At 43.7% G+C, this 27,769-nt stretch overlaps 2 protein-coding genes across 13 annotated transcripts in view; one reads left to right on the top strand and one right to left on the bottom strand.

Annotated features, from left to right (window-relative positions):
* KIRREL3 (kirre like nephrin family adhesion molecule 3) overlaps positions 1 to 11,464 on the top strand; it is a 726,770-nt gene extending 715,306 nt beyond the window's left edge. For all 3 annotated transcript variants that reach the window (XM_074216358.1, XM_074216356.1, XM_074216357.1), the window contains 4 exons: positions 924 to 1,031; positions 4,384 to 4,493; positions 5,822 to 5,908; positions 6,447 to 11,464. In XM_074216358.1, coding sequence (XP_074072459.1) covers positions 924 to 1,031; positions 4,384 to 4,493; positions 5,822 to 5,908; positions 6,447 to 6,890 — 749 coding nt within the window. In that variant the 3' untranslated portion in view covers positions 6,891 to 11,464. The remainder of the gene's footprint in view (positions 1 to 923; positions 1,032 to 4,383; positions 4,494 to 5,821; positions 5,909 to 6,446) is intronic.
* Positions 11,465 to 20,939: 9,475 nt separating this feature from the next.
* ST3GAL4 (ST3 beta-galactoside alpha-2,3-sialyltransferase 4) overlaps positions 20,940 to 27,769 on the bottom strand; it is a 41,347-nt gene continuing 34,517 nt past the window's right edge. For all 10 annotated transcript variants that reach the window (XM_074216369.1, XM_074216367.1, XM_074216359.1 and 7 more), the window contains 9 exons: positions 27,583 to 27,652; positions 26,711 to 26,791; positions 26,311 to 26,408; positions 25,847 to 25,907; positions 25,006 to 25,101; positions 24,475 to 24,664; positions 23,464 to 23,607; positions 23,170 to 23,313; positions 20,940 to 22,726 (listed from right to left, as the gene is read on the bottom strand). In XM_074216369.1, coding sequence (XP_074072470.1) covers positions 22,640 to 22,726; positions 23,170 to 23,313; positions 23,464 to 23,607; positions 24,475 to 24,664; positions 25,006 to 25,101; positions 25,847 to 25,907; positions 26,311 to 26,408; positions 26,711 to 26,791; positions 27,583 to 27,652 — 971 coding nt within the window. In that variant the 3' untranslated portion in view covers positions 20,940 to 22,639. The remainder of the gene's footprint in view (positions 22,727 to 23,169; positions 23,314 to 23,463; positions 23,608 to 24,474; positions 24,665 to 25,005; positions 25,102 to 25,846; positions 25,908 to 26,310; positions 26,409 to 26,710; positions 26,792 to 27,582; positions 27,653 to 27,769) is intronic.

The following is a 27,769-nucleotide window of genomic DNA, read 5'->3' on the forward strand; positions in this document are numbered from 1 at the left end:
ACCAGACCAGTGGAGAAAGCGAATAACAGAGAGTTCAGAAGTTTAGACTGAAAAACATAACTGGGTAGGACAGAAAAGAGGAAAGTCCCTTAGACTGAGGAAGAATGACCTCTTTGCTTCATGAAAGTTGTCCTTTCCCTGGTCTCAAGGTCCACAAAGAAAAATATATCAGAGGGATAAGAACTCTGATCCTACCACATCTAATCTCTACCTAATCTCTCCTAGAGAGAGAGAGGGATATATATATTGAAGATGACACAGTTATGAAATCCTCCAAAAAGCTCTCCCACTAAACCGTGCATCCATTTTGCCATCCATTCTATGTCCCCCTGGAAGCTCAGCAGAGGCATCTGAGCCACCAAGGGCAAACATTGCTTTTTCCTAAGACAGACTAACAAAAATGAGTTGATGATCCTCTCCTGTCCAGGGTTCTGACTGGCGGATTCTTTGAATATTTTATTTGTCCTTCATTCACTACCTAAAGGCATCCTCCTTTACCTCAATCATTCTTCACCTTCTACCTTCCAGAACTTTTCTCCTACCAGTGACTAGCTCCTGTTCCTTTGCTCCCACTTCCTTCAGCATGTCTGCCCTTTACTCCACAATGTTTGTACCTGCTAGTCCTCTCCCACCAGTCCCAATCCCCTCTTCAGTTCTTCCTCTCACCTTCATACCACTTCCCTCCCTCAGTACCACCCTAGTCATAGTTCTTCTGAACCAGTGATCATTCTGACCTAGGTGAAACTACCATAGTCTACCCCGTCTTCATTTCTCAGGAAGGAGGGAGGTCTAAGTGTCATCCCTTCTTCAACCTATGAGGGGCTCCTCTCACACCAACAGTGATAAGGAAAAACTGAAAGGAGTAACTGAGCTGAATCTTCCAATACCACCAGCATAATAGGTGCTTTTTTTCTTTCCCACAGAATCCGTACCAATGTCTGTCATCATTGGTGTAGCAGTAGGAGCCGGTGTGGCCTTCCTTGTCCTCATGGCAACCATTGTGGCCTTCTGCTGTGCCCGCTCCCAGAGAAGTATGGAGGAGTAGGGGATTTGGGATCTTCTCAGGGCCAGGGTGGGAGGGTAAGAATACAGAGTTGGATCATTCAACTTTGCTAGGTCCTGGGGTTGGACCCTGATCATTATATGATCAGTCAGCCCAACATTGTTGACCAGTTTCCTTCTGTGTATAAAGTCCTGCCCTGTCAATGTAACAAGATGCAAAGCAAACAGGAAAAGGAGGAGGAAGAGGAGGAAGAAAAAGAAGAAAAGAAGAGGAAGAAAAAGAGGAGGGTAGAAAATGTTTGCTCTTTGCCCTTGAATGGCTTCCAGCCTAACAGGCAAAACAGACACATGCTACATTTAAAATAACCCTAAAGAAAGTATGGGAGAACATATACTAACAAGTACAAATACTATGCAATTATAAGGCAACATATGCCTATAAGTGGACAAAAGGAATGTTAGGAATAAGTAGTTGAAGGAACAGGGAATTTTTTGACTAGCAAAGAGACTAGGCAAAGAGGGAAGGTGTTACAATGGAGGCAGAGAACCACACATGATAATTATCTTCTTTTAAGTCACTGAAGAGAATTCCTCTGTGCCATCTCCAAAGAACAGAAGTTTTAAATCAATGTGTAAAACTTATTTTTTAAAAAATACCAAACTGGCTCAATAGAAGAGGGAATATTCAAACAATTAATGCTGTCTGCAAATAGAATGGGCTGCCAGGTAAAACAGCAACCTCAACACGAGAAATGTTCGAGTTAAGAATGAATTACCCCCTACCAAGAATATTATAGAAGATATTCCTGTATTAGATTGGATTAAATGGCAAGTCTCTTTCCATTCCAATATTCCCTGATTCTGTGAGTGGAGTGAAGAAGCCCAGGAAGAGACAGCCTAAGAAGTCTTTCTCCATAGAGTGAGTTTTGAGCAATTTGGAAAGATAGAGCATGAAATGACTGGCAGAAAGGAGGCAAGAAATAGCTAGATATGAGAAAGATTTTGCAAGCATTTTTGAAGGTTCAAAAATGAAACCAAAAATTTAGGAACCAAGACTGGAAAGAGTCTCAAACATTTGTTACTATACCTAAAACGCAAACAAAAGTTTTCTTTTATTCTTTTCTAAAGGATCTGAGCTACCATAATACTGTTGAGTTTGTGGTTCTTGTCCCTAGACCACCAGGCCCCACCTGATCTCAAAGGCAGTATTTCCCAATCCAAACTGTACCTCTAAACTGTAAAATAATCTAAATACTTTACCTCTGATTGCTCAACCTGGTTGAATGAGAACTCCCCAAGACTCACGTCAGGTTCCAGTTGCAGATTTTAGGAAGAGGAATTTATATAGAATCTACTATCTAGAGGCACTAAGCTAATGTTACAAGTAGTCACAGTTATTATCCCCATTTTACAATTGAAGAAACTGAGGTAAAATGATATGCCCAGGTTCATTTAGCCAGTAAGCATCTTAGGTCAAATTTTAACTCCAGTCTTTCTGACTACAGACCCAGTACTCAATATCCTGTGCTGGCTAGTTGTCTCTTAAAAGTAAAGTCCTGGGGCAGCTAGGTGGTGTAGTGGATAAAGCACCAGCCTTGGAGTCAGGAGTATCTGGGTTCAAATCTGGTCTCAGACACTAACTGTTCGGCCTTGGGCAAGCCACTTAACCCCATTTGCCTTGCAAAAAACCTAAAAAAAAAGTAAAGTCCTTTATTAGTAAGAGGCTTACAAATTGCTAAAAACTTTGCCAGAGATCAGTGGTTGGAAAACACTGTTCTATTCAACTCAAAAAAATCTTAGATCTTAATAAACTTAACTAACAATTAAAAGAAGAAAGGAATATCAAACAATTAACTAAGTAAATAAATTGGAAAGAGGGAGTAAGGGAAAGAGAAGGAGAAAGCAAGCTGTCAATACAAATATAAGCAAACAAAACAATGCGTGTCTCAAGAAGCTTACATTCTGGGGCAGCTAGGTGGCACAATGAATAGAGCACTGGTTCTGGAGCCAGGAGGACCTGAATTCAAACCCAGCCTCAGACATAATATTACCTACTTGTGTGGGTATGTCACTTAACCCCATTGCCTTGCAAAAACTAAAAAAAAAATATTTTTTTAAAAAAAAACTACATTCTAAGTATAAAAGTCAGTACATAAAGGGATATAGGCATTTTATCTTGAGTTTCCTGGGCTAACCTGATCCTATCTTTACATATCTGATCCCACTCTCAATCCTGCCTTGACCATATTTCCTAAGCATGAGCATCTAGGCCTAGCCTCACCATCTGGTCAGCTGTTAGGATTTCTGGAGATAGTCCCAGCTGCCCCTAGCCAACTCTTAGAACTGACTCCTTTTCTTTTCTGACTTCAAAACTGGACGACTGATTGTTGTTCCTCCCACCAAGTCCCCATTTGAAGTGAACTTGCCTCTCCCTCTCTTCCACTTGCTGAATCCAAATAGCATCTCACACCTGTCCCAGTCCAACTGCCAGCTCCACCCTTTCCCTTGCCTCACAATTTATAGTGCATGATTGTTTTAAGCTTCCAGTAATAACATCATTCAATTGCCAATAAAGGAAGTGTCCTTTCATCACACAGAGCATGAGGAAAAGTGATCAGGTTTGGAGACTGGAGTGACTACAAATCTTAATACAGGAACCACTGTCTGAAGATAAATGACAAAGATTTAAGGCCTTCAGGAGGAGAAGAAGGCAAGAAAGCTAAAGCTGAGGCATGTCTTAAAAAGGTTTCCTTGAAGGTAGAGAAGGAAGCCCATGAGAGACCTAGAGGCAGTTAGGTAGAGAGAATTCTGAATTCAGATTCATTCAGTCAATAAGCATTTATTAAATGCCTAGTAAATACCGGGCACTAAAATAATAAACTTTGGAGTCAGAAAGACCCAAGTTCAAATCCAGTTTCAAACACTTAACTATCTGTGTGACCCCAGGCAAGTTATTTTACTTCAGTTGACTTCATCTGTAAAATGAGAAGAATAAAATGAGTATTTGTAAAGTGCTTTGCTTAAAGGGCTATATATTATTATTAATTCCCTCTTTTTACCTCTAAAATCTGGAGGACCCTAAAATTCAGGGATCACTGAATACCTGATCAATGCATAGTTCACATGCTGGGGACCTGGATATCCACAAACATTTTCAAGTCAGGGCTATTTGCTCTTGAGGCCTCCTGAACTATGGGTTGAAGAGCAACTAGACAGAGGGTGCTTTGCTTAGAAAGACTGGGACCCTTCCCACTCATTTGGGGCCATTGGAAATAAGGAAAGATATCAAAAACAAAGACAGATGATGGGAAAGGCTCTCTTTGGAAGAGTAAAGTCAGGATGGGAGTAGTTTTATCATCTGTCCTTTCCTATTCTGCTCAGATCTGAAAGGTGTTGTGTCAGCAAAGAATGACATCCGAGTGGAGATAGTCCACAAGGAGCCTGCTTCTGGGAGAGATGCTGAGGAGCACACCACCATCAAGCAGCTCATGGTAAAAAAAAAATGTTGTCTCTTGCCTCCTGGTCATCCCCACATGCACTGACCCTTCAGGTTTCTTGGTATGGCATAGTAATTAGCAGTTCAATTCAACAAGTAGAGAATAAGTCCCACTCTACCCCCTTTGTTGGCCAATTAGGGCAAATCACTGCAAGATCATCTTGAGCATCAGGTCCAGGAACTCAGCGCAAGGTTGCTTCTGTACTCTTCCCTCTTTTCAGTACTATCCCAATCCAGAAAAAAAAAAGCAATTTTTTTCACAGACCTCTAAGAAAATATTCAATTGTTTCATGAGTCCAGAAGAAGACAAATCCAGACACTAGTGATAACTTCATGTTTCCCCAAGATAAGTGCTGGGACTGGTAGGAAAGGCCACAGATGGCTCCTCCCACAAGGGCTATTCCTTGATGTCCCTAGGGATGTGGACAAGGCCAGTTTCCCATTCCAAAAGCCTCTCACTTGAGCTCCCCAGCCTGATCCAAACTACATTCCCTAGGAAGATTAATGGATATGCTGTGGCAAAGGGTAAATGCTGAGAAGTCTGGGTCAAAACCAACTCCATTGTGTCTTTCACTACCCCCACCCTCACATGGCCTCTAGGCCAAGGCAATATATCCTTAAAGGACTGTCTGTGGGTGGGGGAGCAGGAAGGATCCCAGAACAAATAAGAATCAGAGTAATCCTGGAAAAGAGGAAAGGACAGAGAGGAGGGGGATGAGGCAGGATAGAAATGTCCTAGACATTCCCTAAGACTTTGAGAACATTTAGAGGGAGGGGTGAGGAGCAGGAAAGAGGCCCTGTTCACAGAATAGACTGGGACCTTGGACAAACATCACAATTGAGAAATGGGAGAAACAGGATATGAGGTGTTATAAGAGCTTGCTTGATTATAAGTCCAATGTAACAAAAGCATATGGAGCATCTACTATTAATGAACTGAATGTCGTGACATGTTTAACTTTACATTTAATTATTTTTATCTTTTTACTGATAAAACAAATGTAAATGTCTCTGATATTGCTTTAGATAAAGTTTACTACTTACTCACTGGGGCAGAGTGATTCATAGCCAATATCTGATTTCCTTATAACTGGAAAGGTCCCATCTTGCCCTGTACAAACCCTATACTTGCCAAGAACCAAACCAAGATAAATAGAATCCTAAGAGGCCCTTTGACCTCCCTGCATGGAACTGAAAAGTAAAAATGGTGAAAGTAGCTGGCAAAAGCACCATCTTCAACATTCTGAGGTCTCTGTTTTACCCCCTGGGGGACAAAATGGGAATGTTGCTTTATCTCCCTTACACTGAAAATCCTCCTTGCAGATGGATCGAGGGGAATTCCAGCAAGACTCGGTTCTGAAGCAGCTGGAGGTGCTCAAGGAGGAGGAGAAAGAATTTCAGAACCTAAAGGTAAAAAAGCAAAAATGTCCTGAAGGCTGTTGCGGAAATGGACAGTGATAGAGGGTAATGATTTTCAGATGGACTCCAGCCAATGCAATCCCATCGAAGTCCAAGGAAAGCCCAAGCAATCCCCATGATCATTGGGCAGGAAAGATGGTAGAAGGACATCCTAGGGCAATTCCCCACTCTTGACACTTCCATACCCTAACACGCACTAGAACAGCTTTGGAAGTGTTGGGGCGCCTTGCTTCAACGCCTAGGGATAGTCTTATTTTTCAGAGTGTTCAGGATAGATTGTTCAATTTGCATAACACTCATATAATTCAGTTCATTAAAGTTGGGACCACTCACAAAGCAGCAGTGCCAACGTGCCCTAGACTCCAGAGTCCCCCCAAGTCAATCCCCTCCGCATTGTGTCTCCACCTTTCCAGAGTTTTTGATCATCTAATCCTCCGTGAATCACACTGGACTGGACCAAGCCGGAAAAATTCCCAGGTTGGGTTCTCTCCATTCCAGCACAATCATACTTTTTTCCTTCCCTGACTAGGATCCCACCAATGGCTACTACAGCGTCAACACTTTCAAGGAGCACCACTCCACCCCCACCATCTCCCTCTCCAGCTGCCAGCCTGACCTACGCCCTGCCGGAAAACAGCGAGTGCCCACAGGTATGTCCTTCACCAACATCTACAGCACTCTGAGTGGCCAGAGTCGACTCTACGACTACGGGCAGAGATTTGTGCTGGGCATGGGCAGCTCATCCATTGAGCTGTGCGAGCGGGAGTTCCAGAGAGGATCCCTCAGCGACAGCAGCTCCTTCCTGGACACGCAATGCGATAGCAGCGTCAGCAGCAGCGGCAAGCAGGACGGCTACGTGCAGTTTGACAAGGCCAGCAAGGCCTCTGCCTCTTCTTCCCACCACTCCCAGTCCTCCTCTCAGAACTCGGACCCCAGCCGCCCCCTGCAGCGGAGGATGCAGACTCACGTCTGAAGGACCCAAACCCATGGGGAAAGATTGGGGAGGGAGAATAGGGCACCCTGATGTCCAAGGGGACTGTGGGGACTGTGGAGGGGACCCCCCCCGGACTAGCTGGTCCCTAGGACAGCATCACACCCCCCACCACCATGCCACTTCAAAGCTCTGATCAAGCACAAATCTCTCTCCTTGACCATGACATGGGAAATATGGACAATAACCATAGCTGAGGGCAAAGAACCCAAGCTGGACAACCTCCTGCCCCCCCAGCCCATTTCCCAGGGACCCCAACCCTGCTGCCTTCCCTTCCCACAGGTTCTGGTAGCAGCTACCACTTTGCTTTAATGAAACGGCTGTCCATTCTTGGGGCTCTATCCTCCAGGTACCCATACTTCCCCACACCCTGTTCCTGTACCCCTTTGCTGTCTTGGGGAAATCAGGAATCTCTTCCTAACACTGTCACCCCCAACATATCTTTCCCTGCTGTTCATAGTTACTACTTTGGAGACTGGGAAGTCAATAGCAGCCCTGAGTGGGATGCACCATCCCCAACCAACTTGGAAGGGATCCTCCCCATTTCTGTTTGGTGTTTTGTGTCCATATTATTGCAATTCTGTCTTTGGACCCAACATCCCTGGATTCTGAGGCAGGGGCTGACCCATTTGGAGGCTGATGGTACTGAGAGGGAGGAGGATGAGAGAGAATTTCTGCGCTGAAAGTAGCCCCTGCCAAAACCCACCCCTCCTTCTGTAACACAGAACCTCTCTGCACTCCCCATTGCTTTGTGTACCCCCATAGCACAACTGGAGTTAATATAAGAGGTGTGAGAGCTTCTCTGTCAGGATTCTTTCAATGGAAAGGTGGGGCAGGGTATGTTGAAAATGAATACATGGGGGTGGCTAGGTGGCGTAGTGGATAAAGCACCAGCCCTGGAGTCAGGAGTACCTGGGTTCAAATCCGGTCTCAGACACTTAATAATTACCTAACTGTGTGGCCTTGGGCAAGTCACTTAACCCTGTTTGCCTTGCAAAAAAAAAAACCTAAAAAAAATAAATATATGATGGCAACAGTAAAGGGTCAAGAAAGTGAGTGGAAAGGAAGATCTTGACATGGAATATTCCTTTGTCTCCTCCACTCTATGGGATGGAAAATACTAACTCTCACTCCACTTGGTTCAAGGGGATACTCCCTTGTTCATTCTCCATTCTTTCCAAGACCCTCAGCAAATGGTTCATGAGAAGTGATGCCAAAAGCTTCTCTGTAGAGTCAGTCTATGTCCTTCTACACTGCATCCATCTCAGTTTTACTCTTTCAGTAAGGAGCAGTGGAACTGGGAGGAGGGAAGCCCCACAAGAACATTGGACAGTTCAGGGATTCATAAAAGGAGGCTCCCTCTCTAGCCCAGTAATCAGATAATGGAACTCTCAGTATCCTGGACCCCCAGATCATCGTTTCAGAGACAATACTGAGAAACTGGAAGGGAATAGAAAGAGATAATAAACATTAAGCACCTTCTCTGAGTGCCACTGTGCTAAGAAAGGCAAAAGTCTTCCATTATCTCAAGGAGTTCTCACTCTCATAGGGGAGATGCCATGCAAGCAATTATGTTCAAATGAGATAAACTCTAAATAACATAAAGAGGAAATGCACTAGAGTTAAATGGGATTGAGAAAGGCTTCCTTTAGAAGGGGAGATTTTAGCTGGAATCTGAAAAAAGTCAGGAAGCAGTGAGGAGGAGTAAGATAAAACCTTGTAGAGGAGAAAGGACAAGAAAGAAGGGAAAAGCCCCCGCCCCAGGTCTATGGATAGGTCAGTGAAACAGAGTTGACCAGAGCAACTAAGTGGCTCAGTGGATAGAATACCAACCCTTGAGTCAGGAGGACCTGAGTTCAAATTTGACCTCAGAAATTTAATAATTACCTAGCTATGTGACTTTGGGTAAGTCACTTAACCCTATTGCTTTGACCAAAAAGAGAAGAAAGAAGAAAGAAAGAAAGAAAGAAAGAAAGAAAGAAAGAAAGAAAGAAAGAAAGAAAGAAAGAAAGAAAGAAAAAGAGTTTGACCAGCTTCTCTAGGCTCATCAGTCACCTATCTCATCTTTCTGAAGATATGTTTACCTAAGGTTAAACAATAGCTCTTCTCATGCAAACCCCATAAAAGGTTGGGAATAGAAGCTTTGAACCTTATCTATACTCCTCAAGTTAATGGGAAGCAGAAGGGTAGGGAAAGGACAAGTTAAAAGGGGGGGCAAGGGAAAAGGACAGTGAGTGGTCCTGGATCATTATTCTAGAAGGTCATCCACATCCTATAAGGGGATAGAAGCCCTGAAGTCACATATTCCAATTCAGTGTAAACAAGAAACATGTCTCCCCTCCTAAGCCATTCTATCCCAGGTGGCATTTAAATGAAGAAATCACACAAGGGTTGAGTCCCCTTATGTTCTTCAGAAAGTAAGTCTATCAAGAAACAAATCTGTAACTGCCATCCTACCACCAGCAAAGGTACAATAGAGTCTTGCAGCCTGCCTAGAACCTTGTCACTTGGCTCAAGGTGCTGAAAAGGAGCTAAGCTCCATTTTTCCAGACTTGCCACTGATAAAGTAAATGTGTGGCTATTTCTACTCTATTTGTGTTCCCTAGAACAGTAGACTGCAACTCTTCCTTTAGTGGCATACCAAATGCCTCAGAGGCTTGGAGCTGGCTATATTTGAATAAGTCCAGTGAAGCTATAACGATAGATAGATATTGCTTCTGTGATCCCTGAGTGAAGAAAGACACTTAGGCAGGTAGGGAACACTACTCAATTGAGATTCTGGTAGATATGGAGGTTTCCTTCTTTGTACCTCAGATCTATTTTGGGATTCTCCAGCACCTCTAACCATTGCTACTACCAGGGTCATTCTGCTCTCTCCTCCATCACCACTAGCAGATAATACAAACACCTTCTCTTGGTCCAGATTTTTTTTAAAGACTTGGAACTAAGGGAAATTAAGATAACTTATGAAAACCTAGAATTAATAAGTTTAAAGAATATAAAAATCCTATCCTAAATAACTTCAGTAAAACCCCACATGAACTTAAATGTCACAGTCCAAAAGGTTCACCTAACTTCATTTCCTATTTCTTGCCCCAATTCTGTCTGAGGAATCTTTGATTAAGACTGGTCTCTGCCTATTTGATTTCAAAAAGTCTTCCCTTGACTATTCAAAGGGTCCTGCAATGAATCTGTAAATACCTTCATTGCCATTCTCCAAGAGGTTTCTATGGCTACTGGAATCAATCAACCTTTATTGAGCATTTACCATATACTAGACCCTGTGTGAGTCAATGAAATTACAAAGACAAAGACAAAAACAAATCAGTCCCTGTTTTCAAGTAGCTTATGTTCTATGGAGGGAGACAGTATGTATATAAATAAACATATAAAATAAATAAATGTAAAATTAAAGATAAATTAAATCTGGAGAGTGAATACTAACAACAGGACAAGGAAGAAGTTTCAGGAGAAACTTTAATTAGAAGCTATTACCATAGTAAAGTTTTGAAGAAAATAAGGTATTCTAAAAGGTGAGAAATGGAAACTCATCCCAGACAAGAACAATCAACTCAAAGATACAAAGGTAAGGTTTTATATATATAAGGAATGGGAAGAAAAAAGTCTGGCTGGACCAAAGAGTATTGGAAGGGGAAGGTTGGAAAGATAGAAGACTTAGAAGGCTTTACAAGCTTAAAAAAAGGAGCTTAAATTTAGGCCAAGAAGTAATGGGTAGCCACTAGATTTTATTGAATATGAAGGTCAGACATGCTTTTTTTTCAAACCAGTTTAGCAAATTAGTGGAAGGTAGATTTGGGTTGTGAAAGCCTTGAGGCAGGGAGAGACCAAGTAAGAGACATTACAATAGTCCAAGCAAGAGATGAGAAGGACCCAAATGAGAATGGTGGCCAGGTGTGAAAAGAGAAGGGGACAGATGTATCATGGAGGTAGAAATGGCAAGTTAGGACAATGATTGTCTCTGGAATGAGGGATCTTTAAATCTAGGAAACTATAAGGATGAAATGACTTTGACAAAAATAGAGAAGTTTTGAAAGGGGATGTTTGAGGGGAAAGATGAGTTCTATCTGAACATATGGAGTTTGAGATGCTTAACAGAACATCCAATTTGTAATATCCAATAGCAGCTGAAGATGAACAACTCAAGTTCAGGAGAACAACTATACCAAAATATAAAGATTTAGGAACCATCTATGAGAACTAATGAAGTCGCCAATTGAAAGAATGTAGAGAAAGAGTAAAGAGGGCCCCGTGTAGAACCTTGGGTTACATTAAAAGTGATAGGGTGTACTGTGTGAAGAACAAGTAAGGGAGCCTGAGGAGTAACTTTCAGACAAATAGGAGAACCTTGTGACAAAACCCAGTGAGACAAGAGTCTTCTGGGAAGAAAGGGTGATCAACAGTATCAAATGCTGCTGAAAGAAGAATGAAGGCTGAGAAAAGGTCATCGTATTTCAATCTGATCACTAGAATCTTTGGAGAGAGCAGCTGCACTTAAGTGATGGGTTGCAGAGGGCTCGGAAGGAGAGGAGAGGAGAGGAGAGGAGAGGAGAGGAGAGGAGAGGAGAGGAGAGGAGAGGAGAGGAGAGGAGAGGAGAGGAGAGGAGAGGAGAGGAGAGGAGAGGAGAGGAGAGGGGAGGGGCGGGGCGGGGCGGGGCGGAGAGGAGAGGAGAGGAGAGGAGAGGAGAGGAGAGGAGAGGAGAGGAGAGGAGAGGAGAGGAGAGGAGAGGAGAGGAGAGGAGAGGAGATGTAAGTCATATGTGTAGAGAACTTTTTGTGGTAGCTTGGCTATAAAAGAGAAGAGAGAAGATAGCTTGTGGAGATGGTAGGACTTAAGTGACTTTTTTTCCAGAATAGATGAGATTTGGGAATGTTGTTATTACTGACTTTGATCCACTTTTTCTCTCTAGCATTTATATGGAGCACTCTCTCCAGCTTAGTTCTAATTTTAAGCAAAGCTAGATTTAATTTACTTCTTCTTCTTCTTCTTGAGAGGCAGCATAATCATAATGGAAAGAGCACTGAACTTCAAATACAAGGACCTGGGTTTGATTCCTGGTTCTGCTACTGACCCCCTGCATAAAGTTGAAAATCTCTCTGGAGTTTCCTCAAATCAGGAAAATCAGTTGCCATTACAGTCCCTTCCACTTTGAAATCTATTAGCCTAAGTAGGAACTGGTCCTAGACTTCCAGTGGGGTCACTGCAATCCCTACTAACATATTTCAGTCCAATCTGCCAACATTCAAAACCAACTGAGTTTTCTTTCCTGTTTTAAGATCCATCCTCTCATTGGCACATTTCATTAAGTTCTGGTTTTGATCCAGAATACACTGCTCAGAGCTGAGATTGGCAGAAGAAACTCATTTTTAACTCAATGAATATTTGTGTCTTTCCTAGCCCTAGTCAAGTTCTTTTTGATGACTCTTCCTCAAAGGCCTTCTCTCAAAAGGAGATCTTCAAGTTTTCCCATATCATATATACTTTATATAATAATACAGATGATAATGTACATTCCAATGATAAGAGTCTTAATTTTTTTCATAAGGCCCCATAGGAAAACATCACTTTATGATCACCCACTTCAATCTCTTGGAGATCACTCACTTGGGTAACATGATAATAAAAGGATATCAAAAATCCTTGTTTTCACTTAGGATATCCAGAAGTACAATGACTCTCATCACACTGTGAAGTTTTCCACAACTGAAATAGGATTGACTTTTAAAGGTACTTTCCCAAATTCCTTCTAAGGCATCATGACTTCAGTTAGAGTTGCTGCCACTAGGTAGTTGAGAGTGATATTTGGTTTTGTAAGAATAAGATATGCAATTCTAAGTTCACAATTAAATGTGCTTTTTCTTTTAAAAATAAGACATTTATTAATATGTAACATAAATATTTAGCACCTCTAATCATCTACATGTATTATTAAGTTTAAGCTAAAATGTCATTTGGAGTAAGAGATAAGGAAATATCAGTTCTTGGGTATACAATGATACCATTTCTCTAATATACATTTAATTATATCAGACTTCATCAATATATTTTTGAAGCCTTTAAAGTGTCTTAATAAGTTGCTTACTGGAATTAAGGCAACTTCTTGAATCTTGGGACAGTAAAACTGCCTGACAAGAAAGAATTACTAATAACATAGCATCCTCTTTTGCCTGGTGCTAGTCTCTCATTAAATATCTAGTTTATGATAAGTCTTCAAACTCTTTCACTTATAATCACATTTTCCTGTCTTTTCAGAAGTTTGAAACACAATTCTGAAAAGGGGTTACATTATTCTTTCTTCTAGTCAGGATGTGAATAACTGAAGAATTATTAATGCAGGGAGTCTCTTCCTAACTCACTTCCTCATCCTTTCTGAGGGCTATCTTTAGCAGGCAATGAAAGTTTTCACTGTTGCAGACCCTGTAATTTGATAGACTGCTTCACTTAGAAAGTCATTTACTTAAACAGAATTTCCTTAAATACACCTTTTAGTTTTTTCCTTCTTTTTGAGCCATTTAAAGATAGATCATAAATCATGGAATTTTATCCATTCAGTCTATCTGTGTCTGTCTCTGTATTCATGCTTCGGTGTTCTCATACTCTCTTCTCTGAAACAATGAGCTCAAAGAACCACATGGTTTCTCTCCCTAAGGGAAGGGAGATATGAAAACATCCAACCCTGGGACAAGAATCTTAAGTTTCCAAATAGAAAGGAATAAGGGAATATGCTAGTCAGTAAAGTCAGAGTTGATTCCCAGTCTTCCTTAACCTGAGGTTTACCTAACACCCTCCACAATCCTCATATATGTTGTCAACTCTGCCACTACCACACCAGGATCCCAGGGGTGGCTCAGATTCCCTTAGTTATCTTGACCTTGAGATAAAATAACTTTTCCCAGAACTCAATCTAACAAAGTTGGTTGTTTGCTTTTAAAAAGAAGTTTCTAAAGTAAATCAAAGCAAAACAAAAAAACCAAAGGGTCAAGAGTTGTAGATATAAGAAACATCTAGTTCACATTCCTATTTTTAAATAAGTTTGCCTTACCTCACCCCTCCCCCCAAAAAAAACCTTTTTTCAGTTCCTTAAAGATTTCTCTTCTTAATTCATCCATCAGTTTCTGAGCACAGGGAGAGGTTGGAGTGAGAGTTCCTCATATACCAGTCAATTAGGCAATAATGTGTCTAAAAGAGATTTCCTAAGGGATATACGCAGACATGAATAAACAATATATGTGTGATTATTCTGAGACAATATTTCTTCGCTCCTAGGGGAAAAGGCAATTTCAACCAGAGGAGATGCCATACAACTGAAAATATCTTTCTGTACCAACTACACTGCCTCATCACCACACACACACACACACACACACACACACACACACACACACACCCAGGAAATTTCTTAGCATAAGCCTGGAGTTTGCAGGAATCCTTTAGTAGGGAGGGATATAGCAGTTGCTAGACCAAAGTTAAAGATCACCATCCATGCTACCCTAATGAAAACCTCATTTCTGGCAAGGTTTAGGTGAGAAGCTAAGGCAGAGTCTTGATAAAGCAAATAGATGTTAACTCAGAAGAGGACCTTCTCCAAGATCTCTTTGAATTTCAGCCCTCCACCATTTCAGAAACCAGAGGTGAGTTGACTTCTCTCTGAAGAAAAATTCTACATATTTTGATGTGACTCACTCACATGGATGAAATCACTCAACTTGAAGACCATCCTCTAATTGCATAATCAGGGGCATCAATACATGTGATCTGAGCTGAAGAATTGTCCCAAGACAATTAAGATGAACTCATGAAAATGTTGCCTAAGTGTTTTGATATAAATTTATGATTCTGCAATTAGAAGCAATGCTGATTGGAAGAAGGCACCAAAGATGAAACCAGAACATAAATTTTGGAGACACCCACACATGCATATTTTAATTACAAAATGAAGAGAGCTCTCATCTACCTTCTTTGTAGGAGCTACTTTGACTTGGGTAGTACGTAAACCTATGGGAAAAGGAAAAGGGGAGAAACAGTAAAAAATGCAACTGAGCCAGTCTCTAGTTTTTTCTTTTGGCACTTTCAGTAGACAAAAATGATCCAGTCATGGATTTTCAATATATGTGAATAAACTGATTTTTTACTAAGTATTTAATGTATATCAGTTTAGAAAGTGCAAATGAAATGTGTTGTATGTAAATACAGCATTTCACTATCTTAGAATGAGAATTTCCCCTGCTGATTAGTGGAGTTTTAAGTAGGTAGATGTATCCCAGCAAATCACTCAAATGGGCTCTTAGGATTCCTTCAAGTTGTTGTATTTCAAGTATTTCAGACCCTATATGATAAATAACTCTTGCTTACTTTTAAAAAAAGAGTTTGGCCCTCTCTGAAAGCTTGAAATACCATATAAAACCTACTTTCCAAAATTCACAATTCCCTTTTGGCTTGTACAAGTTTTGAAATCATGAGAGTATTTCAGTCTGCTGAAGCTGCTGTAGTTTCCCTCTTCTTTTGGCCCTCCTCATGAACAGGGAAGGCTCCCAATTTGTTCAGAAAGAGAACTTTCCTTTCCCTGAATAGCACCATTTCAAGGGAATATTTTTTCTCAAATCAGACTGCAAGCAAGAAGCATAAGGAAATTCCTAGCACTGGACATAACCTGTATCCTTCAAATGTCCCCTATCGAGAATGGTCAGCTGATTGAGCAACAGCTAAACAGGAAACCCAATTGTAGATAACATAAACATGTCCCTAAATTCAATTGCTAGAAATGAGGCTTTGGGGGCATTTGTTTTCATGGAACACCAAAGCAATGCTAATTATAACCCCCCAAATTTTTTTTAAAGTAAGAAGACTTTTCCAATTTTATGTTTGCAAACTCTTCTCCCTCCCTTATCTTCCCTAGTAAGTTTTGTTTGCTTGTTTCATTGATATGATGCTTTGTCTTAAAAAAAAAAAAAATGATGCCTCAGTGGATGGAGCATTGGATCTGAAATCAGGAATACTCAAGTTCAAATCCTACCTCAGCATTCACTAGTGGTGACTCTGGGCCAGTCACTTAATCACTTAAAGACTCAGTTTCTGGGGCAGCTAGGTGGAACAATGGATAGAACACCAGCCCTGGAGTCAGGAGCACCTGAGTTCAAATCCAACCTCAGACACTTAAAAGTTGCCTAGCTGTGGGACCTTGGGCAAGTCACTCAACCCCATTGCCTTGCAAAAAAAAAAAAGACAGTTTCTTCAACTGTAAACAGGATACTAATAGCTCCTACTTCCTAGGGTAGTCATGAGAATCAAAAGCGATATTTGTAAAGCAATTTGCAAACCTTAAAGCATTATATAAATGCTAGCTTATTACTCTCCAAAAACTCATTGAGGTGTTTCACAGATCTTGGTCTGAAAACCTTGTTTGAAATACTTTTATCACCTGCTTATTATTACATACGAATTATTTCACTGAATCTCAGAGTTAGAAAGGATTCCTTAGTGCAATTACCCTACAACATATCTGACAAGTAACCATTCCCCTTTGAACATTTTTGAGTGAGAAGGAACATACCATTTAGGACAGCTCATAAGATTTTAGATAGATCTAATTGGTTAAAAGCCATGTTTGTTTGTTTGTTTGTTTGTTTCACCTTGCACCAAGACTCCCTATTTGCTATTTCTACCCAAGGTGGTACAGTGGATAGAGTACCAGCCTTGGAGTCAGGAGAATCAGAGTTCAAATCTAGCCTCAATCACTTGACACTTACTAACTGTGTGAACTTGGGCAAGTCACGTAACTCCGACTGCCTTGCATTCAGAGTCATTTTCAGTTGTCCTGATCCACATCCTGGCTACTGGCCCCAGATGGCTCAGAAGGAGAAAGTGAGGTTGGTAACTTAATACCAGCCCACCCCCCCTCAAATCCAATTCACTTGCTTGTCATGGCATCACCTACCTGATGTTAGAGTCTTCTTTGAGAATGAAGGACAAACATTGTCCACCCATAATGCCTAGTTCTTCCCTCCAGGGCCCAACATCCCTTCAAATATTTGAAAACAAAGTCATCATTTACCCCCAAAATTGTCACTTCTCCAGAGTGAATATATCCAATTCTTTCATCTGATTCTTATGTTCACCATCCATGTCATCCCCTTCTGATTACTTCCCTGATCATCAATACATATCTTAAAATGGAACACCCAGACCTGAACATAATACTCCATGTGTGGTCTGACCAGGGCAGAGTACAATGGGATTATCATACATTCCTACTTCCAGTCCTGGACACTATGTGGAAAGAAACTTGAGATCCCATTACATTACTAGCTGTCATTTTTTTCACATGTCCACTTAGGTCTTAACACAACTTTAACATAGGTTTTCTTATAGAATACTGTTGTTAGTCAATGGCATTCATTTCATACCATATTCCATATCTAAGTCTCTATTTTTTAAAATGGACCTTCCAATATGCCATACGCCCTATGCCAATAATCTATTTTCATAATTACAGAATCATAGAATTGGAAGGAGTCTCTCTAACTTGGCAGTCAGTGGGTCCAAAGTATGAATCTTGCCTAGAATATCATATCCAAAGTAGTCAGCCAGCCTGAACTCAAAAATGTCCAGTGATCAGCACTCGCTGCTGATTCTTTATTGAACTTTGTTGAATTAAATTTCAGAGACACACCTCAGACAACCCATTTCAATTTTGGATAGCTCTCATTGCTAGGCAGTTTTGTTTTGTTTTTTCCTTTAAGCTGATCTAAAATCTATACCCACTGGCCCTAAATCTGTCCTATGGGGACAAGAACAAACCTAATCCTCTTTCATATGACAATCCTTCCAATATTTAAAGCAGTGATTTGTCTAACCCCTAATATTTTTCAGGCTAAATATTCCAGTTCCTTCAACCAATCTTCAACCATCCTCCCAAGGCATAATTTCTCTATCCTGGTCACCCACCCTCCCAGCTTGCAATGTTCCTTCTATATTTTTTTATTTTATAAATTTTTTATTCATCTTAATCTAACATTATTCTCTCCAGGCTTTTTCGCTTCTCAAGTCTTTCCCACATGTATCTAGAACCCGACACAGTTCTCTAAGAGGTCTGGTGGGCTAAGGGTTCAAGCCACTGCCTGAAGCTCTAAGCAAGGCAAGGGAGCAACCAAGCAACATTTGTCCCAAGCACCGTTTCCGACCCTTCCCCTTACTCAGCTGGACACTGTCTTTGGGGACAAGAGGCAGATTTGAGAAGGGCAAGTCTGGAGCTCAGTTCCAGCCATGAAAACGGGAGCACAGCAGGAGGGCGGGGAGTCTCCCCAAGGGGTGATGCTCCCTAGGGATACTTCCCCCCATTAGTTGTCTCCAACCCCATTTTTGCCATTCAGTTCATCCTCTGCCGTCAGAGCAGAGTGGGGCTTGTAAATGAAGCAAGGCAGGAATAAGCGCATATTTTTATTGACTAGGCTGAGAATAAAGGGGTGTCCACTGTAATAACGGGAATGGGTGTGTCCTTCCATTAGGAAAGGCTGCAGAAAGAGGGATGCCCCTGCTGCCAAAGTGAGGGCTCCAGCAGCAGCCGCGAGCAGAGCCCCCCAGCCCCGGAGGGGCTCGGGGGAGGGGGCTGCTCCCAGGCCGCGCCTCCCCATCCCTGGCGGCGGCCGGAATGTGGGGAGCCGCCCGAGCGGAGAAGCCCCTAGGAAGCGGGGCTGCCTCGGAGACAGCGGCCGAGCTTGACAGACCCCCCTCCCGCGGCCCCCCGGGTGGATGAGGTGGCAACCTCCTACAGAAGCCGCCCCGCGCCCCGCGCCCCCCGACAGCGGGCAGAGGCCGCGCAAGCGCAGACCACCCAGGTTAGAGCCCAGCAGGAGGGCGGGGAGTCTCCCCCTCCCCCACCATTCAAAGCCTACTTAGCGTGTGCCCCCTCAATCCGAGCACGCATGCGTAATCATGCTCGCCTCTCGCCCCCCGCCCTTATCTGTTCAGTCTTAAGAGCTCTAGACCTCAGTTTCCTACCTTATAAAATGAAGGGTTTAGCCTAGATGACCTCAGAAGACTTGTCCGAGCCCAAATTTATGATCCCCATTTCTATCTCTTTACACCTTCCTGCCCTCTCCACCTCAAAAATGGGCAGAGGGAGCAACCTTCCCTCACCTCCTGGGAAAGAAGTCCTTTAATGTTCTCTCACCCTTGCCATGCTGAGGTCTGAGTTGACAAGGCTTAATTAATGCCAGACAAGCTGGCAAGTAATTTATTCGTGTAAGGCTAATTATCAAAATGGCCAAAGCGGCCCACTAGTCTCCAAGGCCCCCCCAGATCCACTTTACATGACCATGCATTGGAAAGGGCTGACTCCTCGCCGGGAGAGGTCCCTTGTGACTATGGCTTCAGGTACCACCTGGGCTTCCCTGGACCCACTACACCCCACCTATTGCCCAGGAGAGCTTCCAGGGGCACCTCGCATGTGGTCAGCCCTGATCCCCACTTGGCTGTGTATCTTGGCCATCTCTGACCTAGGACTTGGACCCTCACTCCCCTAATTGAAAGAGGAAAGAAAAGCCAAGACCCAGACCTTACTGGTATCTCAACACCTTTAGAAACCTTTGACCTTAAGACTTTTTTTTTAATTGGGGGGGCACAGATTTAAAATTTCATAGGTGTCAGGAAATCCCTCCAGTAGAAGGATGGAGAAACCTTCCTTAGTTGCCAGTTGGGTACTCCTCTAAAATAGATCACGGTAGAAAGCTGCCTAGAGAATTTAGTTAGTTAGAATTTAGAATTTAGTGACTTATCCATGGTCAAACAGGAAACAGGTTGGAACAGGTTTTCCTGATGGAATATTGCCCTTTTCTTCTTACTCTATCATAAATGTCATTGATCTTGAAACCCTTACAGCATACCTAGACCCCTGACCACTCCTTGTCCCAGAAGCCTACTTGGATCCCTGGATCTACCCCTCCTTTATTATTACTCCCATGTGCCTTCTACTCTGAACTGAGGAAGAATGCCTTTTAGGTGTATTCACAAGGGAAAGAGTGGAATAAAAGAAAACTCCCTGAAAAAGTTTTCTCTAGCTAAGGCTCCTCTAGCACACATCTCAGTTTTGACTCTGGAGCATCCTACAGAAAAAAAACAGTCTTTGTCCCAAAGAGAGGGAAAAGTGGGGGGGGGGGGCTCTGTATCAAGCCCCTACTTCAGTTTATCATCCTAAACTAGATCTCAGCTGTATAATCATTCTTGAAAGGAAAATTTTCTCCTCCTCCTCAAGGGGAGAGAAAAAAGAAACTTCCTAGTAATCATTCCCCCTTTACCACAGATGTGTTTATGCTTCTTCCTCCTTCAAAAAGAGGTTCCCAACAGCTAAGCCAAGGACTTGGTTACTTAACATGCATGTCTCATCATCTTTGAAAGTGACTATCCCATGTGCGACTGTGTATTTGTAATACCATCCATGCTCATAGATAAATAAGAGCATGTGTATATGTATTTGTGTGCATGAGTCTCTTGGGTGGCTATTTTTAGGAGCATGACCACATATGTATATGTGATATGTGTGTGTATATGTGAGACAGCTAACTGAGGGCTGTGAGCAGGGGGTGGTTCTCTGGCTAACATTTAAGCACATTCAGTAACAGACTGTGGCTGAAGTCCAGAACAGCTGGATCGCATGTGAGTCCCAGAAAGGGGGGAGTGGACTCTTCCCTCTGCTGCCTTCTAAAGGTGGAACAAGAAAGCAAACCAGGATACCAGCTGCCAACACTAAGGAAGGAGACAAAGCTAGGAGAGGGAGCTGTGCCCCAGAGCTGCTTTCCCATTGTGAGAAGCAGGGTTGCTGACCCTGGATGGTCAGCCTTCCATCTTCACCCCCTTAGCTTTGGGGCTGGAAATTAAAGGGGGGGGTCATGAAATAACTCCAAAAAATCTCCCCACCTCCTGAAACAGTGAAATCACCATCGACGCTCTGGTCCAGGGATTCTTAACCTTGTTGTTGTCCTGAATCCCTCCAGCAGTCTGGTTAAGCCTAAGACCCCTTCTCAGAATTATGTTTTTATTATAATTAAAGGAAATGTTAAATTTCAGCAGTTAGTGAAAATAAAGATAGAATTTTTTCCCATCCAAATACAAGGAGTCTGAAATTATAAACTCCAAGTTAAGAACCCCTTCTCTGTGGTGAATGAGGGAACCCTTTTCTGCTCCCTGGGATCAAGGCCTCCACACACACTCAGACCTCTCTCCATCCCCACAGGAATTCTTTCCAGCTCTTCTGCTGTCTGTCCTGTCTCAGACAGGCCCCCTCCCAGACCCTGGGAAAGGCCAGGAACACAGCTGTGGGTCCCATTCCACTCAGGGACAAATCAGAACAGATGTGTAGTGGCAGGAGGCCCAGTTGGCAGCCAGTGATGACGGGGGGATCGGAGGAGTGGGTGGGGAGAGAGCAGCAGCAGCATGCTCAGTCTGAGAATGGCTAAGACTTGGGATGGAATGCTGCTCTGACCCCCAGTCCTTTGCTTCCTCCTACCTACTCTCCTCCCAAAACTGATCCACCAGCTCTCCTGGAGGGAGCATCGAGGGAAGGGAAATCTGGGTCCAGATGTCTACCTCCACCCTACTCTCCAAAGCATACTTGCCAGCCTTGGAAATCTGTGAAGTGATGAGTGGGGCACAGGTGGCATGAGAGGAAGAGACGAAAGGTTCTGACTGACTATCCTTGGCCCCCAGCCTTCAACCATACAGTCTGGGAAGCACAGGCAGACACTAGAAAGTCAACCCTGATACATGAGGGGCAGGGCAGCTGTGGATACCAGGAGAGGTTCTGGCCAGAGCTGCGTCCTCAACAAGCTGTGTGGGAGAAGGAACACTCCCCTCACAGCAAGGTCAAATTTGATTCCCACTGCATTCCCAGTCCCAAGGACATTGGGAGGATGACAGATAACAGCCCTTAAGAAAGTTGCTTTTGCCAAAAATGGGGGTTGTTTCCATGGATCTTCCAGCTAACCCTCTGCTACCAACCCCTCCATCCCTTCCCCACCTAATCATAAAATATGACTCCATTTTCCTTTGAGGAAAAATATTTAATGATAGGTTCATAAACCTATTTCAAAAATGGAGGCCCTCCTCTGAAGAACCCCTTCATGCCCTCATTCTCCTCCCATGCCAGCTGGGAGGGTAGCAGCCCCTGCCCCAAATTGCATTCCTGGAATCTGTGCCTTCTTTTTGGGCTATTTGTACTCTGAGTCCAGGCCTCAAAGGCCCCATCACATTTGTGTGGGTATAAAAAAAAAATGGAAAAAATACTGTCTTGTGCCCATGAGAACCCTGGTTCTCTCTTTCCTGGGAATATCTTGGGACCAGCCCATAATTCCTTCCATGTGGCCAAGGCATCAGCTCTTCTTACTATCCCCTTATACCCCAAATTAAATAAAACATTAAACAGACTCAACCCCAGTGGGGAAAGTGGTCATGAAAGCACCAACCCTAACTTCTGGATTTGGCTCCCATACTCTTAATTAAGATTCCATGGCCTCATAACCAGCTGGGCCCTAGACTTCAGAGGTGTAGCCTGGGGCACTGCCCCCAACCCACTCTTGGCCAATCTCAGGGTCTTCTCCCTGTAGCTGAAGAGAGCTGGGTCCAAGTGCATTTTACAAGCACAAGGATTCCCCATAGCTACGCAAGAGTGGTTCCTCTGGCAATAAGGCAGACAGACTGACTGGTAGAGTTCTTGCCCAAGTCAGAAGTATGTAAGATTCTTGACAGCTCCAATTTCCAACATCCGTTTGATAGCCAGGGCCTCATGAGAGACGTTGTGTTCTGATGCCTTTGGAAATTTCAAGAAAATACACTTAAGTACTCACACAGATTTCTTTGGCCCACTCCCAACCTTCATAAAAGTTCCCTCCTCACAACCATCACCACCACCCAGAAGCTCCCTCATTCCCAGGTCCTGGTTTCCCAACAGAAAAAAGAGTTTAGGATTATAATAAGATTGACCTAGAGGGAGTTCTGGTCTGAGAGTCAGAACACCTGAGTTCTGGTTGTGACCTAGGGCTAGGCTGTATTTGCCCCAACAAACTTCCTTTGTACCTTAGCACTACTCTGGCTTCCATTCCTGAGAAACTAGACCATTCTCTCTACCTAGTACTATATTCCTTTCTTTTCCATGGCTATGCAATCACTCTTTCTAGGGCCTTACTCCCTATCTAAAGTCCACAGGACTTGTACAAGATGGCAGGGGACCCCAGAGAATTATCTGAAACTCACAGACATAGACTTGAGAGTGATCTGCTCATAGTAGTGAATGGTCTGCTTCTTATTAGAGGAGTCTGGATAGCCAAAGCCAGCGATGTGTACCAGGTCACACAAGTGTAGTGCCAGGGTGATGGCCAGCAGGCCTGTGGTAGGTTTCTAGAGAAGTGGGAAAGGAAAGGAGAGACTAAAGGATTAAGGATGAAATTCCATAAGTAGGTTCCAACTCAGCCCACTCTGAACTCCTTCCACATTCAGGACCCCCAGTTCCACTCTCCCTGCCTTCCCCTTCCCAGCCAACTTCCCAACCTGCTTGATCTTCCGGGATGGTCGAATGGGCAGGCTCAGCAGTTTAGCAGCAGTGACCTCCATAAAGAAGGGGTTAAGAATCCGAACCTGCTTAGGGTTGACATCCCAGATGAGGGGGGGCTGTTTCCAGAAGCCCTTTAGCACCTGGAGTGGGAGAAGACTTAATGAAGAGCAGTTTTGGCTCTGGCAAGGCCAGAGACTCTGGAAGAGAGAGTAAAGGATGGGAGAAGGAGGTCTGGAAAGATAGAGGAGCCTCAGGGCAGGAGGAACCTGAAATTGGGGCTAAAAACAGGGAAGAGAAAAGGGAAAGGTTGGATGGTAGACCCGAGGGGAAGCTCAAGGAAACTGTCATATTTTACACAGGCTGGGTCACAAAACAGAGAGCAAAGACAGCTGTTCTTCATCTCAGTAGAGACAAAGCAAGTAAGTAGTAGCCTACCCTCCTCCCCAGAGGGATTTGGATTACACATAAGGTAAAATGTCTGAATGGATAGGTCAGAACTAGATGGGGGGAGGGGGAATGGGGGGAGGATGAAATCTCCTAAAGATCTCTCAGAAGTGAGGGAACAACAGGTGCCATTGCTTTAGGCTACCATCCTGCTCAAAGAATGAGATAATCTGAGATAAGGGCCCTTATCTATGTGGAATTCTCAGTTTTCCAAAAGATGGTATGGAGGGAATCTCATTTCCTTGTTCCAGAGGGCTCTCAAGGCCCAAGAAATGCATGTGATGGGGGTTAAGAATGCTGATGATCTGGGCCCTGAATCCCCCCATATCTATTTCTCAGGAACTTCTCCAGCTCTGGCATTCCTCTCAGCAGACATCCTAAGGGAAGTGCTCTGGGACACTGATCCCAGGTGAAAATAAAGTAATGACATATTGATTTTCAGAGGTCTAAGACCTGATTGTCTCATATCTGTTAATATTCCAGGCATATTCCAGGAAAAGAGATGATTCAGACTGCAGCCCAGTTCTCCAGCTTGCCCCACTCTGCAGGGTCTTAGTACTCACTCGATTTTTATCCCTTAAGATGGTCTCAATCCAATGAAAGTCAATTGCCTTAAAGGGCACCAGGACCAAGAGGGTGTCAGGGTTGTTCTGCACCTTCGGGCTAAAATGGGCAGACTCTGGGTAGAACAGACGCATGGTGGTCTTGGATCCCACGTCACTCTCATAGCCAACCACTGGAGCATTGTTCAGCCTGGGACGGAAGAAAGGGCCTGCTCATTCCTCATGAGGATTTTTACCTGTCCCCCACATTCCACAGGGGTTCATAGATGGAGGGATAAAACAGATTTAAGAGAACAAAGCCAATCTCATTTCACAGATGAGAAAAACTGGGCTCAGGGACAGAAGCAACTTGCCCAAAGTGGAAGAACTGGAATGGGATCTTCTGCTAGTCTGATTTTGGCACACGGGCACTGGGGTGATTCCTCTAGGGTGAGAACATGGCCCCTTTCCCAGACAGGCACACTGAGGACCTAAGCTGCTATCAGTCCCACTTCCAGGAGGAAGGAAAGGAAAAGACATCCCCAAACCAACCTGATGACCATGTCATATTTGTCGATGGTGTTCCCCAAAGAGCTGTTCTTTAGTCGATGACCATTCCCCACCACCACACACCGGAGACACTTCAGCCTGCCACAGAGTAGGAGGAGAATATCAGGGATCCCTACCTGGTCACCTCTTCCACCCCACTCCCCCCATAGCCAGATAACCAAGTACTGATTCCCTTTTCATTTAAACATCTTAAAAATGTGACAAAAATCTCAACCCCCCTCAGTCTTATTAATGAGAATTCCCATGGGGCTTGCTACAGAGTCACAGGGGTACCTGGCATCCAATTGGAATCCAATTCCTAAGATTGGACTTCAAGAGTGCCAAGGAAGGAGAAGAAAAGGAAGATTTAGTGGAGAAAGACAACAAAGAAAGAGGAAGAGAAACTGGGGAATGGAAAGGAGAACTAATGGGTTTGAGGGGAGCATTGGAAATGGATCAGTAGAACTCTACTCGAGACTCTCTAAGCATTCTCCTGCTCATCTCCATCCTGTCACCAAGGTGACAGCTTCAGCAGCCTATGTCACCATGGGGACTGGCAGACTTGGCCCACCTGGGAGAGAGGGAGGTTTAGCCTGGGCCTGGTTCTGACTCAGGGGACCAGGTATACAAAGCATACTGGGATTGATTTGTGGCTAGGAATGCCTCAGGATGGGATCATAATGAAGAAAGGCTTATAGCAGGACCAGAAAGTTGTGAGCACTGAGCAAGGAAAATAAGTAACTCAGATTTGGGGGGGGGGGGGTTAGGAGATCATGGTAGAAAGGGGGATGGAGACAGACTAAGGGAGTAGGAAGCAAGGGGAGGGGGAATGGGTTTTGCTCACTTCTGGATGCTCTCTGGCATGGCATAATTGGTGATGGCCAGAACCCTCAGGAGCACATCTTCTGCAAGGACAACAGAATTGGAGAGGTGGGAGAGGGAGCAGCAGAGCCCCCCAGCCTTGACACCCCTTCTCACCCCCCTTCTTCTTCCTCCACATAGCATCTCATCCTCCTCTCACACATACACACATCCCAGCTAAGCTCCACCCTTCATCTCTAGAACCTGAGCAGCTCTCTTATTCTACATATAATAGTAATAAAGACTCCTTAAGGACAGGGTCTGTTTTGCTTGTGTCTTTCCTTCTCTAAGGACCAGAATAGGCCCTTGAAACCCCCTTAGAGTAAATAGCTCAGGGCTAAGTGCACTGGTATCATGAAGATAAGTGGGTAAGGGTGGCAAACAGGAAAGGAGAGGAAGCTAGGGCAAGGATGGAGTTAACAGCCTCACCTGAGTGCTTGTACTTACCACTCCCTTTGACACCATAAGGCAGTTGGTAGGTGGATGTTGTCTGTATCCAGAAAAAATCCTTCAACTGCAGAAAGGTGGGTTGGTCTCGAGAGTAACTACAGTCCCAGAAGAGGAAAAGGAGGAAGAGGAAGGGTGAAGTGCAACCATCTATTAGAACCAGGGCCAGGCTTTTGCCCAATGATTCCCATATCCATTAACTGACCCACCAGCTTCAGCCCACCTTTTTCTCACAATTTGATACCTCTCACTACAACTCTCAAAAGTCACCATGCTCAAAAGTTGCCATTACCAGTAATGGATCAATCTTCTTCCTGGGCACCTGCCCACCCTGAAATCAGCCCTCTTCTCTAGTTCTGCCCTTGGAACCCCACCCTCTCCCCCAGCCATCCTCACATACTTGCCAATGAGTTGAGCAGCTTTCTTTTCCACTTCACCCTGGGGGCATTTCAGCCCTTCCATTTGAACAGGGAAATAAAAACTGGAACAGAGGAAGGGAAAAGAGGAGAGTCAGAGGCTCCCCTGTCCTTCTGCCAAGGATTGTGGTCTAGAACAAACTAAGACTGTACCAACTAAGACTGCACCAACCTTGGCAGGTTCAATTATGGCAACCCTTAGAAACATCCAGGATATCAAGAGAAAGAACCCTGGAACTGTCAGAATATAAACTTTCTGAGGACGTGTGAGTCATTTTTGTACTACAGAGTACCCCAATTCCTATTCCTATATCCCCTGGAGTGGAGGCTCATCCTGGATCCTGCCAATGGAGAGAATTTTACTAGTAGAGTACACCAATTCCTATTTCTACATAGATGGAGTGGGGGTTCATCCTAGATCCTGGCCAGTGGAGAGAGCAGCTGGCTGTCCCAAGCTTGCCCAATCTCCCAGACTATCTATGTCTGGGAGAAAAACAGTAACAGGGACATCTGGGCAACACTTCACAATCCATATAGAGCTTTATCTACACTCTCTTCTACACAAAAATTATCCCTGTGAAGCAGGTAGTATAAGTACCCTCATCTCCACTTAATGAATTCTTTAGGAAGGGGAGGGAAAAGGGAATTCCATAAGCTTTTATATATTATCTACTACATATATACCAATTACTGTGCTAAACAAAGAACAAACAGTTATCTGGCTGACAACTTCTAGACTCTCTGCTGTGGAACTGTCCCCACCTCCATCCCCTTCCAGTTGCTCAGGGGCTGGGCTTCTAATTTGGAAGATAAATTAATATACTGGAGATATAAGTTATATTCAGGTACCACATACCTGTCTTCTCGGGAGATAGAATACCAGGCCATGACCAGGAACAGAGCCAGCACGGCCAAGATCTTCCAACCTACACATGGGATATCCAAAGAGTCTACAGGAGATGATGGAGAGCACACTGCCCCAGTCCCACTTCTAATCATACCCCACCTTTCTTCCCCTGGGGGGTACCCTTCTAACCCCAGCA

This window comes from Macrotis lagotis, chromosome 1 (assembly GCF_037893015.1).
Source record: "Macrotis lagotis isolate mMagLag1 chromosome 1, bilby.v1.9.chrom.fasta, whole genome shotgun sequence".
NCBI lineage: Eukaryota > Metazoa > Chordata > Mammalia > Peramelemorphia > Peramelidae > Macrotis > Macrotis lagotis.